This window comes from Pavona decussata, unplaced genomic scaffold (assembly GCF_977016875.1).
Source record: "Pavona decussata unplaced genomic scaffold, jaPavDecu1.1 SCAFFOLD_133, whole genome shotgun sequence".
In the NCBI taxonomy this organism is placed as follows: domain Eukaryota; kingdom Metazoa; phylum Cnidaria; class Anthozoa; order Scleractinia; family Agariciidae; genus Pavona; species Pavona decussata.
The window spans coordinates 3429464-3450602 of NW_028145546.1; the positions used below are offsets into that span (position 1 = coordinate 3429464).

Here is a 21139-nt window from a genome sequence, read left to right on the forward strand (position 1 = left end):
TTGTTGTTCTGTGGGATCTCCTCGTGGCGTCTTTACTCATTGACTTTCCTCTTTTTAACGTCGCGAACGCCGTCCCTTTTGGGCTTGCAAGAGCTACAAGGAATATGACAACAATATGAGGAACGAAAACACACTTTTTGATTTGTAGTAAAGGTACGTAAGCTTGATTATGAAAAATTTTTGACAGCGTAGTAAGCTCGTTTTTACGGCAGACGTACGGACAGCGCGTAGTTTATTTATGTTTTCTGTTGCGTTCTTTGTTTTCTGTTTCGTTGTGCGTTTAATCCTGTTTTTGTCAATGAAAAAGTGCACCGAAGCTGAATGGCAGTCAGAAAAACTCGAGTGTTTGGGCGGTATTCGGTGAAACATGATCGATCGACGGAGAGTTCGATTTCTGCTAAGAGGCTGCTTGTACTTTTCATTGCCGCTGTCTGGCTGTTGAATTGTGTTATGGTTTCGTGAAAACTGGGTGACAACTTTCGGTGAACATATTTTGTCTTCCGAGGTGATGTAATAGCAAATGTGAAGTCGGGAATTGTCCTGGTAAAAGTGTCTTGAAACCTGAGCAGACTCAAGCACTTTTTGAACGATGTATACTGTAGGGTGTACACAGTTCATCCCTCCCATAAATTGTGATCGTTGGAAGTCATTCTACATTTATTCAATCACTTGACCGCTTAAGCCCCTATTGACGTGCTCAAACCTTTTCTTTTTTCTTCTTTTTTTTTTTGCGAAACTTATTGTGTTTTTGGGAACACCCTTGTTACAATTCTAATTTGCGCATTTTTCGGATGGAAGAAATTGGACAAGGACAGTATAATGGGTAAACGCTTGAAAGCAAGGTCGAATGCCCAGACATCAAACTAGCTAAAAACCGGGTGAATTGTTTGCAGTTATGCATAAAGCAGATTTTGAACTGTAAAACTTCGTAATTTTCCTTCGGAGGAGGCGTTTGGTCACTAAGTGAAAACTTCTTTCATAGCTTCATTCAGATGCGAGGTGATTTCGAGCATTAATCAAAAGGCGAAACACGAAATTAAACGTGCTTGTGTGGGATTATCTCCCTTTAACTCAGGTTTTATAATCCAAAAAAAAAAAAAATCAAGTTTATCATGTCACGGATGTTGTGATGTGTTATGTCTGGTCCGTGATCAAAGTTTAATTGTAAATAGACCGAGGAGCACGTTCCAATTTGATGTAAAATGCTAATATAAGTACAATCGGAGTATTTCCGGTTTGAAGCAATTCCAAGCGAAGACGTGGCCAGCGAGAAGTGTATAGAATAGCCTTTTATGAAAACAAAATAAAATTGCACATTATTTAGATCTGTAACATGATCATGTACTTGAACAAATTTAATTCCATTGTTTCCTTTTTTAAAGTTGTTAATTGTGTCTGCATGATGTGAATTCTGCTCATTGTTCATACAATATAAGTTGCTATTTTGCTGTAATTTATTACTTTAAAAATTATTTCTCAAGTTAAGTAAAGCTAGTGACTTCAATTGTTCCTTCTGACATGTATCCTTTTACCTGAAAACTACACAGCTGAATTACTTGAGCCATGAAATTGAATACTTGGTATTCTGGTAATTAAATTAACGCCATCATTATACTTGATTATACTTGCATTGGAAAATTACCAAACTTAAAACAAAGTTGTGAATTGTACAAAATGCAATGTTTGGTTGATTATTAGTGATTTCTAGCTCCAGCCCTGATCTGAAAACTTGAATTTCTTTTTGTGGTTGACAATGTAAATAACATAATCCACAGAGCTACAGATGTTGTATATATTAGAATCAATAAATTGACATAGTGCCAATACAGTAGAACTTAGATTATCATAACTTGTCTGGTCTTGGAAGAATAGTCCACAGATAATCAAGAGTCTTGATAGTCATAAACTAAGATAAAAGCGAAATAGGAATATGTAACAAGTGAAAGATTGTGCACCTGACATTTATTTCACTGTGAAACTCTAAGACGTTTTAGTGGTTAAAAATGATCTGTTGCTCAATTTTTTAGGGATGATGTGTCAGGAGTATGGTTGACCGCGAGAAGCCCCAACGTGTAGGCGACTACTTTGTCGTGGCCGGCCTTGGCAATGGCATCGCAGATGATGCCATTCAGTTTGACAGTGACAGAAATCTTTTGGAGCCAATTACAGATGTAACCGTGATATTTAAAAGTTTAGGAGAAAGACCACCGAAGGGTTATACATGCATTGAGAAAACTCCCGCAGGGTTTCCAGCAGATCTCAATCATGGCTCCATAAGACAACCACAATGTTTTCTGTGCATTCGCAGAGGAACAGACAAGCCGCCACTCACTGATATTGGGTAAGAGAAATTTCAAAATATTTTTATTAAAACATTTTTATGTTGGTACTGCAACTTTGCAAACAATTCCTTGGGAGTCTTCTCTTAGAGCTATCAAGTTTCATTTTGCTTTATTTTCAGTGTCCTCTATGAAGGAAAAGAGCGACTGATGGCTGGGTGTGACATCATCCTATACACGGCAACTGGGAAACCTGCTAATGTCAACAACAGTGGTGGAAATAGAACGTTCATCACTTATCGCCGTGCTTCCCAAAAGATGGCTCACTCTTCTTTGGCAGTCACTGAGATTTGCGTGATTATAGCAAGCAAGGTATTACAATTTTATACTTCCATGTCAAACAATGTTAAAAAAGTGTCAGAGATGGTAAAAAAAAACCCAGATGTTTTGGATATGTAACCCTTCTTCAGACGACAGGTTATATATCTGAAAAGTCTAGGTCTTTTTTAACATCTCTGACACTTCTTGATATTTATTACAGTAGAGTTCTAAAGTGTGATGTCACAAATATTTGAATTTTTGAAATTATGGGATTTGTTAGTATATTTCACAAATATTTGAATTTTTGAAATTATGGGATTTGTTAGTATATTTGGCAAGAGCATGATGAAAAAGCCCTACTTGCCAAAAATCAGCATCTTATTGCAATTTGGGGGTGAGATATTAGCTCTGTTATGCCCTGGTGACTCCTACAAATCCTTCTAATTTTGTCTCAGTTCCTAAAATCAGCATCTTATTACAATTTGGGGGCGAGATATTAGCTCTGTTATGCCCTGATGACTCCATACAAATCCTTATAATGTTGTCTCTGTCAGTTCTTAATGTTAGGAACCGAGACAAACTCGCCCCCAAATTGCAATAAGATGCTGATTTTTGGCAAGTAGGCATTTTTCATCATGCTCTTTCCCAATATACTAACAAATCCCATAATTTCATAAATTCAGTTTTTGTGACATCATCACTTTAGAACTCTATATCAATCCTACCACTTATACAATTTTTACAAGTGTCACGCATCACTAACAAACTTTCCATTCAGTGTTTATTTTAATTTTGTGTTAATTATCAAGTTATAAGGTGCATAATTCTGTTCTAGATGGGGCTTTTTCTGCCAAAGCAGTTCTGTGAAGAACTGACGTGGCATAGTATGTACAGTGTACGTCTTGTCTCTTGAATAAGTAAAGAGAATGAAGACTTGATGGCGACGCAGCCTAGTTTATTAGATCTTGTAATAGATCAGTGTTGTCACACAGCAGCAGTTCCAACTTGAAGAAATAAAAAACAGTGGTGGCACCAGGATCAGTGTTTAAACACTGCACAACAATTGCAGTTTGACTCAGAAAAGTTGTGAACATTTTGATTTGACTTTGCTGACGGCATTAATTGATTGTTTTGCAATCAATCAGAGTTAGGATCAACAGCATGTAATATTTAAACTGTTGTAATAAGTGTGTTTATTTACGTCACGCCTAATTAGTTTTCCTGGCGATACAATTCAACAACATTCCATAACTGTTGTATTCACAGTTAGAGAGTTTGTTTTGTACATACTTTTTGTAGTTCAATCTTAATTTATCCATTTATGCTTTATTACAGAGTGAAAAGCCACCTCATGCATTTTGCTTGATTGAAAAGAACCTCAACAAAGGCATGGTAAGTAAAGGAAAGGGCGTGATCAGGGGTACATGCACATAAGGGAAATGACTGCTTCTGAACTTTAGAATTAATGTAATGCAACTTATTGAAGACCATAAATACCACTATCTCTTTTGCAGGTTGGATCTGATGTCTATCTGTGTTACAGAAAGTCTTTAGCTCGGCTGCGTTCAATCACTTACCCTGCAGGTACGTGTATACACACAGATTAGCAGAGTTTTGACCAACTGTGTTGCATGAAAATGATGACTGATGGGTGCAACTTTATTCAACAGAACTGATTATGCATTTTAACTTATGTTCAACAAATTAAACACTTCATAAAATAATTAAATATAGTTAAATGCAATCTAACTAAGTTAATGGCAAGGAGCAACCCATATTTAATTTTCTGTTCTGTTTTTCAGAGGTTCTGAGTCGGTTTCCTGTGGAGGACTATGAAGGATTTCCACTCCCAGATAAGATTCCAATGTTTTGTCTTCCTCAAGGAGCAATCATTGAGTGCTGGCCAGAAAACTCACAACACCCGCTTCCTTCTTTCTCCACATTTGTTCTTACTGGTGCCTCTGGGCAAAAGGTACGAAAGGTTTCTTTTTTTTGTCCCCTCACAAAGACCCTCAAGCAGGTCAGGTAGGGCTGGGGTTTTTGTCAGGTGGAGGGACTGGTGCCACCCAGGTACCCCCCAGGCATCATTATAAGAAAGTAAATTTCTCATGGTCTATGACTTTATCACGTTCCCTGTGCAGGTCACATGTAGGTGTCCCTCCCCTCCAGGAGCCTATAGATAGGAGAAATAACTAGTCTTTCAATAAACCAAAGATTGTATGAAAGGATAATTTAATTTTTATTTGCAGTCGTATATGCTGTGATTTAATTTTTTTTTGGTTTAAACTTTTCCAACCAGTATGATTTTTTATTTTCCTTTGTGCAGTATTCATTACCATGTATAATCTGAGACAAAGAGAAACAAAAGTTAAACTGGTTTGAAAATTATTTAAAGCAAAATAATTTTGAACCATGACATATACTGTACATTTAAAGGGTTAGTTGTAGATTCTAAAACTACGTTGCTGACATTAAATGTGTCTTTACGGTTAGTTGATATTCTCTGTTTCTTTGTATGGAATATGAAAGGAGACATGACTGCTGGATGTATGTAAATTATCTTAATATTATTATCATTAATAATTCCTTCTTTGTTGTAAAGATCTATGGAGCGGCGGTAACATTCTTTGAAGTTTTGCCTGAGGAGAAGCTTACTGAAGATAGGAAGAAAGCTTTGCAGTTGAATGGTGATGGTGATGATGATGTAAGCGCTATGATTATTTGTGATTTGTCATTATCAAGAGTTAAGGTGCTGTTACACTAGGCAGTTTTTCTTGCCACTTGTCTCACAATTTCATTGTGCCATTGCGACCCAAGTTTCCCAAATCATTGCCTAGTGTAACATGCCCTGAAATGAACATGTCTTGCAACGTTTTTGTTGCAGTCACCATTGTAAGAAGTAGAACCGACTCCTACGTCTCGCAATGATTGTGGCAACAAAAAAGTTGTGAGACATGTTCATGTCAGAGCATGTTATATGTACACTTGGCAGTGATTTGTGCAACTTGTTGCAACAAAATTGCGAAAACAAGTTGCAAGAAAAATTGTCTAGTGTAAGAGCGCCTTTAAACTATTCAAAACTGGACTTGATGATACAAAGTATTTGTCAATTATTTTTATAGTACAACATTATTATTTATAATCCCAGTAATTTTCATATTCAGATACTGACAGTTTTAATCATTGTCCCAAGGAAGACTAAATACAGTGTATCTACAAAGCAATATTATTCATTGATATTATTTCCAATCAAAAACTCATTCAGAAAAATCAGTCAAAAAAAATACCTACTATGTGTTTTTTTCTTCCTACTTACCATCATTTGATTTTTTTTCATTAAATTCTAGTAACCTACCATAATAAATAGTACTAGTATCCAAAAAAAAAAAAAAACAGGTTGTTACAATAATAATTGTTGTTGATGATAACAAGACTCTTTAGATGACTGGTATTTTAGTCAGAATAAGTTAAATGGGGATTGAACAACTAAAAGCAATTTTCTTTTTCAGAACTGGCAAGTAGGGCGAAAGGTTGCCCACACAAACAAGTGCATCTGTGTGTTGTCTCACTGGCCCTTCTTTGAAGCTTTCAAGAAGTTTCTGTCGCAGCTTTACCGTATTTCTGTATCAGCTCAACCACTTCCGATTGAAAGGTACCAGGCATTTTTCATTTGACAGAAGTGGGCGGCCACACTGGTCTGTTCTGAAAGGCTGGTTTTGCAAATTCTTCAGATGGCACAATTAAGAAATTGTATGGACATTTTGAAAGCTCTTGGTCATTTCCTGAAAACCCTGTTCATCGAACCATGCCAGAAGTGGTATTCTTTGCTGTATTGATGATGATGATAAAATCTTTTTTACATAATTTTATGTAAACATAGTTTCACATTCATTCTTGAAAATAGTAGAAGTCAATCCAGCATGTACTTTCTAGCATTCAGCTTGTTGTGCTGGGGAGATTAGTGAGGTGGTTATTGTCATGTAAATGAGAAGTTATATTGACTAACTTACTGCAGAGCAGTATTTCCCTCAATAACAGCATCTTGAGTTGTCTTCTTGTTTGTTTAGTACGTGTATATGTTGTAGGTTAAAATGAATCCCAGGTTAAAATGATTTCAACCTAGGTTGATTTGCATTTTCCTTTGTTTCAGATGTAAATTACTCAACCTTAACAAAGGAAAATACAAATCAACCTAGGTTGAAATCATTTTAACCTGGATTCATTTTAACCTACAACATATATGTATTTTGCATCACGTTCCTGAGGAATAATTTATGACATTGAAAATTATTTAACTGTGAGGTTATTTAAAGCATTCTACTTGGTAATCCCAAATCAATCTAAGTATCCATTTATAATCCTGAGTGGAGAGGGAGAATGGGGAGTAAAGTTTTGTTGTCTTAAGAAATTCAATAATCCAATGGGTGGAGATTAGACTTGACCACCAAACTCTAGTCTGATTATCTTAGCACTACAGTGTGGCTATACTGTAGATATTCACCCCGAGCAATAGTTTTATTACCTGTTCCCATAATGAAGGTGAGTATGTTATACAGTGTAGCCATAGTAACTGTTTTACTTCTACGCTGGCAGGTACATAGCAATTTTGATGCTTGATGTTCCTTTCCCATCACCTCAAAGACCAAGAATTCTTGTACAGGTACATTTTATGTGACCGTCTTAAATTACTGTGTATTAAGATTTTCATGCAAGAAAATCTAGTACGCTAAACTGTTTATTCCATTGAGATTGAAAGTGCTCTATCTATTTTACTCTTTCGTGGATGATTCCTAAAATTTATTTTTGTCCTGTTTTGTTTCCACAGACAAACATGTCCGACCCTTTTGAAATTTGCCAGCCTTACCACACCCCTTTACCAGTCAGGTACAAATAATTAAATCTGTTAGTATTAAAATAATACAGTGTTCATGTACATGTACTAGTACAAAACCATGTTACAATGAATAAAGAAATCATTCAATATCCTTGCTTCAGATTGTTGCTTGTGTCATTTTCTACATGTACTTCTGATATGTTGTGACAGACAGAAAGATTTTGGATTAATTATTTCAATTGACAAACTGGGAAGTTTACACACGGCAGGAGAATTACTTTATTACAGGGAAATATTTACTGAAATCTTTGTTAACATTTGCAATGGAAAATTCACTTTATTGGTACAGACAACTTACAGAATCCCCTTAAAAGTAGCCATTTTAAACCATACTAGATTATCCATGAAAATGTGAAGTTTTGTACAAATGCAGGATCTGGTTCAAACTCAAAGAAATGTGAAAGTTTGAATTTAATGATTTCTTGATAAAAATGTACATAGGGCTGGCGGACAATCCCTACTCACATGCCAAACTCTACTTGTGAAATTGCGATTTACCAAATTTTTTATTTCCTTAAGTTTAAATCAAGTGTCTACAAAGCTTTGCTGTTGTGTTAAATTCAACGTGAATTAATTTTGGAACCATCTTGTTTTTTAGCGTTGTCTAATGTTACAAGTTACTTGACATTGAGTGTTGTTTTTTAGTGGTGCATCTTACACAGCCATGCTTCGCTATCTTCATCCTGACAATGCCATGCTGCTGTTTTACCTTGCCCTCACTGAACATAAAATACTGATCCACTCTTTGAGGCCTGCTCTGATGACAAGTATCGCTGAAGCCATCACAACAGTGAGTACTTGAGAATAAGAAAACTATTTTGTTTGTAACATAGCTAGCATATCCAACATGCTTGTATTCAAGTGTGGGATGTGATGTGTTAACCAAAACATGATCAAAATTTGTCTATTACTACTCCTGAGAAAATGCTGTTTCATCATCAAAACATTAATGCTTAATTTAGATTGACATTACTTACATGCCTTACATGCATGCCATGTGTTAATTTGCAATATGTACATACATGAATCTAAGTTGTTACCAGAATTGACAGCACAATTCTAATTTGATGTTATTTATGAAGTTGAGTCTTATAATAATATTATTATTAGTTCTTGGATAAACCAAACTGCAGATCTGTTCCATAACATTATTTCAATATCTTACAACTTACATTTCTCCTTTTTTAGCTTCTGTTTCCATTCAGCTGGCAGTGTCCATATGTGCCACTTTGCCCTCTTGGTTTAAATGATGTTCTTGACGCTCCTTGCCCTTTTGTAGTTGGTGAGTTGAATGGTTTTATAAACATGTTGAAAAATTCTATCAATCTGCTTGTATGTGGTATGAGTTTCACTGAATAATACAGTAACTTTTAGTACAAAAGAATAGTCAACTTCTTCATGTTTATCCACCGTAGAATGGCGTTCATCTTAGGTTTTGTTTCTTGTTAGTTAGTCAGTCAGTCAGTCAGTCAGTCAGTTAGTTTATTTGTTGAACTGTTTTGAAGTGGAAGGGATATGAAATCAGATTGGGATCCCAGGCCTAAATATGGAAGAAAAAAGACAAAGACAAAGAAAAAAGGTCACACAGAAATTTAAAACAGATTTTTTTCACTTAAGGGAACAACATGTGTTTCAAAATAAGTGTAACTCTATCCAAGTGTGGACAACTTCTCAACTATATTTATTTATAGCTTGACTACTCACATTTTGCTTCAAAGGGATTGATTCACGCTATTTTGACCAGTACGATCCACCCGATGATGTGACGTGCGTTGATCTGGATACAAACACAATTTCAATGTAAGTAAACTGTGTTAATTATTGATATTGCATTTATCACTAGCTTAAGAGTTTTGTAGAAAATGTCATTGTCACTTCAGAAATAATGGTTAAACGTTATTTCAAACCACAGGGAAAGTGAACTTAAAGGAGTTAGCTGGAAAACTTTGCCAAAGGTAAGTACCAATAATATTGAAACAGGTTTTTTTTCTCACTCTTTGTCTCTCTCTCCCTTTCTCCATTGCCTCTTTCAAACGTCTTCATCTGTTAACAAAAACTATTTTCAAGATGAAACCTAGTATCACTAACTTGTGGTTCTCACTGTTTTCTACTGTGATATTTTTTACCTATGTTGGCATGTGTTTTGCATTATGTCTGTAAAGAAGGAGAAAATTAATGAAAAATCAATAACACAACAAATTTTGAATGTTATTACACTAATGTTGTCTTATTTTAGAAACCTGGAAAAGTCTTGATGGACAGGCTAAATGAGCTTTACTACCAGTTGTATCAACTGTACCACAAGGAGAGGGAAAGTAAGTGAGGACAACTGCTATTTAGAAACCACAAACATCTGCCGGCAGACTGTTGGTAGTTTGGTAATTGAAGCACATAGCCAACTGCTTTTGCACTCTAGTTTGGTAGCACATAGTTGTACTTTGAACACTTTTGTCTGCAAGAAGCTTTTGTTGTTTATTAGGACTTCTGTGCCGTCAGGTTCGTTAAGTGACTTTTTTTATTTCATTTCAGCCTCTGGTGGAGACATCACTGAGACTGCTATTGAGTTGGCTCCACTTGACCATGACAATTCACACTCAAGAAAAAGGGTGAGCTGTTTTCCTTCTATTGATTTTTCTCTTTTTCTTATCCTTTTTTTTTTTTTTGGTAGATTAAAGAGAACAACTTCAGTGTCTTTGTGACAGTGTGGGTAACTTCCAATGAAAGGGAAAAAATCTTAAAAGATGTTCTTTGTACAAAAATATGAAATAAGTCTTACTAATAATTTTATGATATGGAGGAACTTACGGGGTCTATATGCAGGGTATTCAAAAAAAATAGTTTGGCATGGACAGAGATTTTCAGAATCAGCATCGAATTCAAATTTGGATCAATATGTCTTGAGAACAGAGAATTGTTTTGCTAAGTTTTCTTTGTTTTAACTTTTCCTTGTGTCGCACTCTGCAGCTTCAAATAGAGGTAGCCATCCAGGATGCCTTTTTGCGATTCATGGCCACAATCCTCAAAGGCTACGAGTGAGTGACCCATGTTTTGTTGGTGATTGTGTTAGGAGTTGCAAAGCTGTTGTAACTCTACAATGTAGAATAATAAATTATTACCTGTTTCTTTGAACTGGTCTTATTGAAAGGACTGAGTGCAGAAAGGACCTATGTGCATTTTTAGGCCAAATTTGCTGAGGTAGAATTAAAGCATTTCACCTCTTCAATATTATTACTTGTATTTCCAGTCGTGTATGAATATATGCTTTCGTGCCATTCTTCCTCCCTCCCTCCCTCCCTCCCTTCCTTCTTTCTTACTTACATTTCAATTTCTGACGTGCTACTGTAATTGAGCTTGTACTTAAATATTCTGTAAAACCAACCATATATTTTGTAGGTCGTACCTAAAGCCTATCACATCTGCACCAACTCAAGAGACCTGTGATTTGACCTCACTGTTTGATCTTGAAGGTATGTACACTGTACTTGTAGGATATTTTGCTGACTATTTTGACTACTTTGCAGGCTGAGTTAAGCTTTAATGTTAGTCCTTGATTAATGATTCTGTCTTTATGTAGGATTTCAAAAGAGCCGCCCCAGCTCACAGTCCAAGTTTTTTCAGACCTTAACAAGGACTCAGGTACACATATTTGTGATTCACTTAGGTTGATCATCTGGTGGTCTGTTCATGTACAATGTACTTACTTTTGTGAAGGTTAATATATTACAGTGCGGACACTTGAACCGTGAACAGTCAAGGCTTTTCTTCACCTTTTTTTTTTCAACTGCTGTTCAATCAGAAACTTCCTTGAAAACAATGAATCCGACGTTTTTTAACAACATTGAATCAGAAAAAAGATGTAGAGTTCTTAGTGAGTGATAAATTTTCTTTAGTCTGTTTATATTGCAGAGAGAGAAAAAGTCCAAAAAAGCCTTAGCCGTTCACAGTTCAAGTGTCCGCACTGTAATACAACTTTCCTCTTGACTTAGAGAAAGTAGACGAGTTGTTAGATGAGGGCTAAAAATGATCATTCATTTTCCCAAACTAGAAGAGCCAACACTGATTTGTAAAATCATATTAGGCAGGTTTTGCAATCTACATGTATGCACTTATTATTTCATTTCTTATAGTGTAATTTGTTTGTTTTTGTGCAGATGTTCAGCCGGTTTATTGAACAGAGATCATTTGTGACATCGCAAGACTCCTTGCTGGCTTTCTTTGACAACTGTTTAGAAAAGGTATACTACCTATTCTAGCTTCTTTCTTTCTTAACAGTGTTTGCATAAATTTTTAGCAAGGAATTAATTTAACTGTTCTTATCTTTGATTTTTAATCATATCACTACAGGTGGACCTGGCACCAGAGATACCACTTATTGAAGTTGATGACTCCGTCACAAGGTATACAATAGATAAGAGGCCTTGTTAGAGGCATTCTGGCGTCCCCAACAGGAATCAACCTCATGATCTTCCAGATTGGAATGCTCTACCACTGAGTTATTAGAGACTTGTGTGTTGAGTTTGGTCATTTTAGTTGGGGTCATGTTCGATAGGACCCACATCACACAAGGTACAAACAACCATAGCAGACCTGTAAAGACAAACTACCTGGGTTCACTGCCTGCTGGGGGCTTAAAATTTCCTTTTTTTCAAATAACACCATGACATTTGGAATTCTTATGAGTCCATCAAGCTATAACTTTGAGGACAAGTATCATCCATCACTGTTCATGTAGTTTGAAAGTAGTCTCTCATCATTAAAGCCCACAACAGGACCTTGTAAAGCATTATACTGAATGTGCCCCATGTACAATAATTTATTATAACCACTAAACTACCTTGTCATCGTCTCGCCGGTGGACTCTTGTTTGGTATTTGTTTTTTCTCTTATGGGTTACACTACTTTGTATGGCAGTTTGTCACATTAAGCACTGAAGGTTGTATTAATTTGCTGTTTAACAGGGGTGGTCAGAGGACTTATGTTGTCACGCCACCTGATGTTTCCAATATGGACAAAGGAAAGCTGTATTCGTAAGTATTTTGATAATTATACAACTTGTAGTATAGTGGAAGTTTCAAACCAAACAAAATAATGTCTTGTACCCTTCAAAGTCCTAAGTTTGTAGCTTAACAAAATAAACATCTAAGAACTTTTTTTTATGCAATAACAAACAACTTTTGTGTGACTCTAGGTTTAAACTACAACTTTGATGTTTCAACAAAGCTGTAGTTATTCATGATGTTCTAATTCAGTCAGTTATTTTCCAGACCTGTACCTATTTGACAAGTACTTCATTACAAAAAATTGTTATACAACAAATTTCATTTTCGAGTTCAGGGAGAGTGATGTTTTGTGTCACAAAGATAATGTTCGCAACTATGTAGATTTGTTAAAACTCTCTTGTAATGAATTAGCGTCTTTGTTTTCCTTGACCTCAAAATTAACTTTTATTTTAAAAATATTGCCTGAAATGTAACATTTTTATGTCGTGGAAGGTTTCATGAAATGAGCTACATTTGTTTCATGTCCAACAGATACCCTGTGTTTCCAGTTTTAAACGTTCAGCTTATGAAGCCAGAAAAGATCTCACTCCATGCACAGTCAGCAATGACCCCACCCGTGTCCCCTGTGGCGAGGAGAACAAGAGCTGAAAGACACCAGTCTGTCTTGGTAACGTGATCTGTCGCAATGAACTGATTCAGAGTCTTGTTTATATTTTTATTTTCTTGAGATCTTGGTTGACTGATCCTCTTTTGAGAACCTTTGCCTTAAATATTCATAATGTTCAAACATTTCACAACCCACTGTTCAGTGGCAAAGGCTGCTTGATTGTGCGATGTAATGGAATTTACACAGATATTGTATTCCGGATTCCAATCCTCTAGATTCTGAATTCTAGCCATCTGGATTCCAGAGAGAGAGATTTAACTTTAAGGGTGCCTGTTCAAGAATTGTCTTCAACATAAGTTGAAAGAATCTCAGACAACAAGTTGTGAATGGTTTTCTTATTTGATTGCTTTTTTTCCTTATTTTAGATGGCGAAAAAGAATTCTGGAAGTCCTATCAACTGGGCAAAGTGAGTCTCTAATCTATTTTATTTTTCTCTGATATTTTGTTTTAATATGCATGAAAAGGTTAATCCTTCAGAGTTCCAAAAGTATTGTTGCATCTTTTTTTTCTGCTCAAGCCTGCCTTCATAAATGATCAATGTATTCAACAGATGTATTTTCCTCTCTACCTCGACAGGTGCCTGGTGGCTCACTGCTACAGTCTTTGGTTTATTCACCTTCCAGCTTATGTGAAAGTTCACCACAACAAAGCCAAAGTGTTGCATGTTGCTTTTGAGGTAAGCTGCTTGTAGTCAGCTGGGTCAAAAGATGTTAATTCATTAAAAGCAGTTTTCTTGACCATTAACCTTTACAATGGTTTTGTTTCTTCGTTTGCAGATCTTGTGTAAGATGAAAAAGAAAGGTGTCAAATTACCAGATGAGGTGAGTCCTAATCAAGTGTTTAAATCATGGAAATTTGGTGGAAACTGTGCTAAGAATTAAACTAAGTGCCTTAACTTCGATACGATATTTTCTTATATGATTGTGGTTAAAAACACGGCTCGTTCCACATTTTAGGTCAAGAACGACAACAAAATGCCTTATAGTATCAGTCGGAAATGTATGCATGATGGTTGTATTTACAACAGATACTTTTAAAACGCAAGGTTTTTGTCTACGCGCATACGTTAAATGTTATCGTTGAAAAAACGCTCCGCTTTCGATTGTTGTTGTTTTTTCATTGCTTACGAGGAGACAAAAGAGAGTGTGCGCGTTGCGTGACAGTCGAGTCAAACAAATACTGCAATACACGTAGCCTGCATGGCAGGCGCCAGAAAGGAGAATCAGGAGTGCACGCGGCGCGTGAGTGGAGCGAGGAAGAGGGGACAGGATGCTTCCTTTCCCCTCTCCCTCACTCCCCCCGGGCGCTGCGCCCACGCTACAATACACCCCATGAAGGCTTATCTCTTGTGTTGTTTGCGTTCTGTAAACAGGTGTGCTATCGTGTGCTGATGCAGCTTTGTGGTCAGTATGGACATCCCGCTCTGGCTGTTAAGGTGAGCGTCCAGTCTAAAATTGGCTTAGAGAACTTAAAGATGGTGCCTACTAATACAAAAGTATTTTTGCGCGGTTTTTGACTATGCAGAACAGGCAGATGTTAGCAAGGGTTATTGGAATAAACAGAAAACAAAAACAAAAAATAGTGGACATGACTACGCATCTTTTCAATTACATAACAGTGAACAATTTCTTCTCGATTGAAACTTAATTATTTCAGCCTGAAACATGCATGGTTACCCCTAATTTTGTTTTTAGATTTTAAAGCCCTCACTAAGATTCTCTTTTTCCCTCGTATCTATAAAACTGACAAAAAATACGTTTGTATTAATAGGCATCGTCCTCAGGAATCAGAGTTTCTTGGAGCATCCCAAGGTGCGCAGAACTTATGCGCAGTAACAAAAGGACACACCGTCTTTACAGTCACTGTAATATTATCAAGTTGCCTGTGAAAACTATTTATTGCTGACTTTTGTATTACATCTCCTTGTAGGTTTTGTTTGAGATGAAAAATCAAGGAATAACACCAAATGCCGTTACATACGGTTACTATAATCGGGTAAATAAATCCAACTTACTTTGTTTGTGAGTGAGATTCCTGTTAGTTTTGCTTCATTCTCATCTCCCAGTTGCGTCTTTTTTTGTAGGCTGTGATTGAAGGAAAATGGCCGTCCAACACAACGAGCTCGCACTTGTGGAACAAACTTAGGAACTTCTTTGCTGCTGTGTACGAACTTCAGAGGCTGGCTAAACTAAGGAGCAAAGATGGTATGTTCACAGTTTAATGATCACTATAACAGAATTCTTGAATCTGATTTGCTTGCTTCATTGATCGACTGATTGATTGATTGATTGATTGATTGATTGATTGATGGATTGACTGACTGACTGACTGACTGACTGACTAGCTGTGATCGACTGACTGATTGATTGATTGATTGATTGATTGATCGATTGACTGACTGACTGACTGACTAGCTGTGATCGACTGACTGATTGATTGATTGGTTGATTGATTGATTGATTGATTGATTGATTGATTGATTGATTGATTGATTGATTGATTGATTGATTGATTGATTGATTAGCAGTAGCGATGCTTTGAACTCGGTTATTGGACAGTGTGCACGTCATGTCTAAGTTATTGGATTGTCTTTGCAAATCGCGCACTGTAAGCTTTGCAGCAAGTTCAGGAGTTCATGCCGTCTAATTCGGTCTGAAATCCTACTCATAATTAAACAAATTGGACTCTATTCAGTCCTAACAACATTGCAAATTACTCCAAACTCCCCGTTCAAAAATTGTACTAGAAGTAACGGTAGCTCCGTGAGTTGACAGTTGACCAAAATTCGTTTTTTTCTTCTCACTTGGTTTTCCCAACGAAAATAAGTGACTTTCAGTGAAACAGCAGTATTTTACGGCAGAATTTTCTTAAAGCGAAAATTTGAGAAATTTTAAGGAGAGACTGTCTGAAAGAAAGGGGATAAATTTTCCCTTCTCTTTCTTTCTGTTTTGTTTTTACTTTTCACTCATCTTACCTCCCACTCAAGTCTTTCTTAGCAGGAGTTGAGTTACTCTTCTCCTCTATTACTTTTCCTTTACGCTTTTTACAGATTCCTTGTCTCCGTCGGGATCAAGCAGCGACATGGATCTCATAGAGTCACCAAGGAGGGCGACCCTGAAGAAACCAGACAGGTCACGCACGCCGTCACGCGAGCGCGAAAAAGCCCTGTCACGCGAACGCCTGATTGACCTTGGAGATTCCAATGAAAATGAAGGAAGGCGCACCCCAGACAAAGAGCTGAAATCGCGACGCGAAAGAACGATCAGCGAAATGTCCACCGCTTCTGAGGCCACTGATATTCTGGACCTTTCCACGACATCGATCGATGGCGCAGGATATTCCATGCAAAGAAGACGGCCAAATTATGGAAGAACAATAAGTGAAACATCAGTCCTTTCCGCGGCTAATTCACAGCTGTTTATTAATGCAAACAGCGAAGATTCTGATCCGTACGAGTACACCACCAAGATGTTAGACGATGTTATTTTCGGACTCCCCCTTGGCCTGCAGCCCGACACTGCCCTTGAAGCTGTCATGTGTACTTGCCACCAGTGTGTTAAATGTGGGAGGTACTTGTATGACGAAGAGATCCTTGCTGGTTGGACGGCGGACGACTCTAATCTTAATACAGGGTAGGTGGTCACAGCATAGAGTACAAAACCATCCGAAAATACCCCTACCCCTCCCCCAACTCTCAGGCAAAAACATCCACGCGATAACCAGACTCTCCGAAAATAAGTTACCGGCCAAACGACTAAAGCCGGTTAAACACGTTGGTAAAAAAATCAAGTACAGTGTACCTGCATGGCGGGGTGCTGAACTGAACCAACAAAGTGTTTTACAACTATGTTAGTGCGCTTATCCAGGGCCCTAGGGTTTGACTTGTTAAAGCTCTTTTTAACTGTTTTTATTGTCAAACCCGACTATTTAGAAGCGCACAATTCCCTTCCCTGAAAACAAGCTGGCGCCACCGAAAAATACGTTCGTAAGAACCCTTGACGGGATAGAACTTCAAGGCTTATAGTTTAAGTTTTGCGGTATCTCAACAACGTGAAGTCGATCAAAACAGCTTTTCCTGCGTCTATTTGTTACAGTAATCTACTCCAGTTAATTTGAACTGACTTCGACCTGCTCTGTTGAACCAAAACCAGTTTTACCTAGCTGCTTTCCGGTTCTAATGAAGTTCCCTTGTTGACTCTATTGTGACCCTTTCGCTCGCCTTCCGCTGATCATGATTCTACCCCTCTTACCCAGACTACTCTATAGCAGTAATTGGGGACTCGTGGTCATTCAAACAGAGGCATGCAGATGAATTTAAAGCCACCTATCACGAGATTCACCAAGTGAACACGGTCTAACAACAAAAGGTCTGGGACGAGTGTCAATGCGAGGCTGACCAGGATTGAGCCGTTATTGGTGTTTCGCGCCTTCCGTCTGCACTCTTTCCTTGTCCAATTGTTTGGCTGTTCCTCAGACAATTGATTCTCAAGTGCGTGGTGTAATGTTAATTTTGTGAATTGCCTTTCAGCTGTCCTTACTGCCAAACTCAGCAGGTCGCAAGTCTTACAATTAAAATCAAGGTAAAATACCACAATGATATTGAATAATGCGTAAACTGGTAACAGTGGGTGGACTTCTATGAAGCGTACACGTATATTTCAGTGTTACATTCCCCCGCCTGTTTTAAAAAAAAATTAATCGAGTTTCTTATGGTACGCAAAAAACAAGAAAATTAGACATACTTACAATTTTTCAGCCAGTATACGAGGAAGGAACATCAATTGTGGCTGCCATGAAGGAAGTAGAACTACCATTTGAAACTTGAAATCTTTTTTATAAATTGTGTATGGTTCAATATGCGGGGTATTTTTTGTCACAAAGCAAATTAGGATCATGATGGAGAATTTTCTATATTTGAAACCCAGCGTTTGTCATTTTCATGTTTGCTACTTGTTCAGCATATTATGGGCTTACAAAAAGATTCTCATTTTTACTCGACGTTCAGGATTATCGGAACTGCTTTTCGTCCCATCCAAGTTCCGATTTATCGTCGAGCATCAACAGCTTCGGAAGCTCCGAACTGCTATCGGGTAATTTCGAAGATGAGCCGAATTCCGGAAATCTCAGCAACTCCGTTCCCACTACAATAGAATCCAGTCTTTTGATGCAGAAATTTGCCAGTCCCCCGCGACCAATCAGTGCTGCGATGTCTCCCCCAGCATCAAACCCAGTCCCTATCCGAGCAAGCCACCATCGAATACGCAACAGCATAAGCGCTCCATCAAGCGCCACTGGCAGTCCCTCTGGGAGCCTTCATGGGAGTCCAAGACCTGGGTCTTGGTTCCAGCGCACGCGCAGTAGTAACAGCACGTGTAGCCATGGGAGCAGTTGGTATGGTAAGTGGTAAACAAAAAAAGAACTTTTGCTCTGAAAAGTAGAGAGAACTAAAATCTGTAATTTGAGGCTAACTCTACTCGGTTTAGTGGTGGTAAACTCAGACCCGAAAAGCTTTAGTTTGGGACAAGTAGTCAACGCCACCGGTTTCCATTCCTTTGAAACTTTTATCGGTTCAGACCGTTTATGCTCCTGAAGCTTTTTAAGGAAAACTGTTTAGACATACAGTGGTTGACAGATATAACTACTTTTGCACCGATACGTGAGTTTAAAAGCTTAGCATTTACCATGTGTGCCGTAACGGTTTTAGGCGTAGGCTTTTCCCCATAAAACCCACAACCAAGTGCTTTATCATTTCTTGTTGATTTGGTTCTCGTCATGTGTTTGAGGACTTTAGCTAATAATGGTTCCTCAACTTTGTCTTCTTTGCATTCGTCTCTCCAGTGTCCAGAGCTCCGGAAGAAAGAGATTTAATTAATGTCCCGTATCTTAATCCTTTGGTCTTGAGAAAGGAACTTGAAAACATGTTCGAAAATGATGGAATAGATACACTTCAGTCACCAGATGTTGTGCAAGAGAAGAGCATCATCTTTTGGAACTTGGTGAGTGGGAAGTTCATGTTATACTGAGCAGCAGTAAACCTGTTTTTAATGTCCTTTAGTCATATTACACGCTTAATCATGGGCAACCGTTAATGCCCGTTCGGCGTTCCGCTTATACTAATCTACATAGTGCAAAACGTGAGAATATATATTGTGAAAACATAACGTTCCCGCCACTCCACGCGTCCAGGCCCTCCACGCCATCACACTGTTGTTAGGTTGGTTGAATGCTTTTAGCAAGAAGCTGGCCTTTGATTACCATTGCACTTCGTGCGCACCGTTACACACGAAGTAATTGTCTTACATTTAGCCTTCGCCTGCCTGCCCACGAAACGCGTGCGAGAAAAATCTTTGCTAACTCACTCAGGTATTAAATAGAGTTTGCGTGTTTTTAAGAGTACAAGGTCCAAGTAAAACGAACAAAGGTAGTCGTGTGAGGCCAACCAAATATGCTCTTGTACCACTTACTTTTTTTTCTACAAATCTCGGCTGTTTCATCTTATTTGCAGGTGTGGTATTTCAAACGCCTTGATCTTCCCTCGCACTTGGCAAGTCACGTGTTGTCCACCTACCCCAGCAATGAGAGGCCTGACAAGTTCGAGGTGAGAAACAGGATTCAGTTAACACTTGTGACTTGATTCCTACAAGTTATTTCATGTTGGGCCTTTATACTTTTCTCTGAAGATCGAAAAAGGAGTAAGTAAACTCCCTAAAACTATCAGTTTCCTTTGTGTTAAAGGCAACTGGTTTGTCTAGTGTTGTATTTTACAGAAAACCTTTGGAGTGCTGTTGGTTGCTCATTTGGATTGGATAGTGATGCGAATCGAAAAGTTTGTCCAGCATCACGCTGAATTCATGAGAAAGTAATCTCAATAGCTTTCATTTAATAGGCCACAATTTAGAACTGATAGACATGCTCGAAAGTGACAAAAACTTTGCACAGTGCTAAAAAGTACCACAGGAAAGTATTGCAGAATATCTTTCATTTGTGTGGTCGCACTTTTCAGGATTTTATTCATAGTTTCAAAGTAGTAGAGATAGTGACAAATCATCCCAGTACATTTCAGTATAGGGGTAGGTATTTTACAACACTTTACCCGTGAGTAAACCGTGCAAGCTGCTAATGTGCAATGTTTGCGCATATTCTCATGTGTGAAATGCTGACTCTTGATTGATCACGTGACAGGAGCGGCGCAGCATCTCAGGACTTGGTACCCAGGTCCTTGTGTCCACTTCATGGGACGGAGACAGGGAGGAGTACGACATGGTACCACTATATGTCCTCTGGAATGCGCCAGGTGGGTGTTATGACACTGCAGCGGGGATTTTAAGAAGCACTTTATCAGGTGCAAATACAGCCGACTTTGGTCTCTCCTGGCTGCCGGGGCCTTTGTACAAATAGCTCTAGAGGCCAAGAGCAATCAGCCTAGGGGTGGTTTCATTTGTCAGTTAGTTGCATTTAGGTAGAATTTCCACATTGGTCGGTTCTCTATTGAGTGTCAAACTCAGTAATTTCGTAATACTGTGAATGCTTATTCTTGACCTTAGATTCTTAAACACTTTCGTATGGAAAACTCTTCTCTCAAGGTCTACTAATGTCGAACCATTGACGCTTTCGACTGTTTCTCACAGTCTTCTTCAGCAAATGCTGTCTTCAGTCTTCAATATACTGAAGACAGTATATATTGCTGAAGAAGACTGTAAGAAACAGTCGAAACCTTTAATGCCTCAACATTAAAGAGAAGAGCTTTCCATACAATTGATTAATTTCGCTTTTTGATTTTGCTTTACTACGTGTTTCGACAGGTAAGCAAAACGCGTGCCACTTTCTCAGCCAATTGGAGTTCAATCCAATACCAATCGTGGCTTACTCGCGGTCGTTCAGCCGTGCGTGACGTCATTTTCCTATATTTGATTCAAGTTCTTTTTGATTCACCCGATCGTGTTACTTACATTTGTGATCAGTTTGGTATTGATAATGA

General features: G+C 37.9%; 1 protein-coding gene across 2 annotated transcripts in view; it reads left to right on the forward strand.

Annotated features, from left to right (window-relative positions):
* LOC146468284 (C-myc promoter-binding protein-like) overlaps positions 1-21139 on the forward strand; it is a 26349-nt gene continuing 5210 nt past the window's right edge. For both annotated transcript variants that reach the window (XR_014867608.1, XM_085125121.1), the window contains exons 1-35: positions 1-153; positions 2028-2341; positions 2462-2651; positions 3936-3992; positions 4115-4184; positions 4403-4572; positions 5203-5304; positions 6110-6252; positions 7194-7260; positions 7426-7484; positions 8140-8284; positions 8683-8776; positions 9213-9294; positions 9407-9449; positions 9731-9809; positions 10024-10100; positions 10459-10526; positions 10888-10961; positions 11069-11130; positions 11646-11729; positions 11839-11891; positions 12453-12521; positions 13026-13161; positions 13527-13567; positions 13738-13837; positions 13938-13982; positions 14534-14596; positions 15091-15156; positions 15245-15365; positions 16211-16793; positions 17690-17741; positions 18167-18557; positions 19000-19157; positions 19667-19759; positions 20344-20455. Coding sequence is in view for 1 of the 2 variants with exons in the window: in XM_085125121.1 (XP_084981247.1) it covers positions 2046-2341; positions 2462-2651; positions 3936-3992; positions 4115-4184; positions 4403-4572; positions 5203-5304; positions 6110-6252; positions 7194-7260; positions 7426-7484; positions 8140-8284; positions 8683-8776; positions 9213-9294; positions 9407-9449; positions 9731-9809; positions 10024-10100; positions 10459-10526; positions 10888-10961; positions 11069-11130; positions 11646-11729; positions 11839-11891; positions 12453-12521; positions 13026-13161; positions 13527-13567; positions 13738-13837; positions 13938-13982; positions 14534-14596; positions 15091-15156; positions 15245-15365; positions 16211-16793; positions 17690-17741; positions 18167-18557; positions 19000-19157; positions 19667-19759; positions 20344-20455 (4045 nt within the window). In the remaining variant the exon portion in view is untranslated. The remainder of the gene's footprint in view (positions 154-2027; positions 2342-2461; positions 2652-3935; positions 3993-4114; positions 4185-4402; positions 4573-5202; positions 5305-6109; positions 6253-7193; positions 7261-7425; positions 7485-8139; positions 8285-8682; positions 8777-9212; positions 9295-9406; positions 9450-9730; positions 9810-10023; positions 10101-10458; positions 10527-10887; positions 10962-11068; positions 11131-11645; positions 11730-11838; positions 11892-12452; positions 12522-13025; positions 13162-13526; positions 13568-13737; positions 13838-13937; positions 13983-14533; positions 14597-15090; positions 15157-15244; positions 15366-16210; positions 16794-17689; positions 17742-18166; positions 18558-18999; positions 19158-19666; positions 19760-20343; positions 20456-21139) is intronic.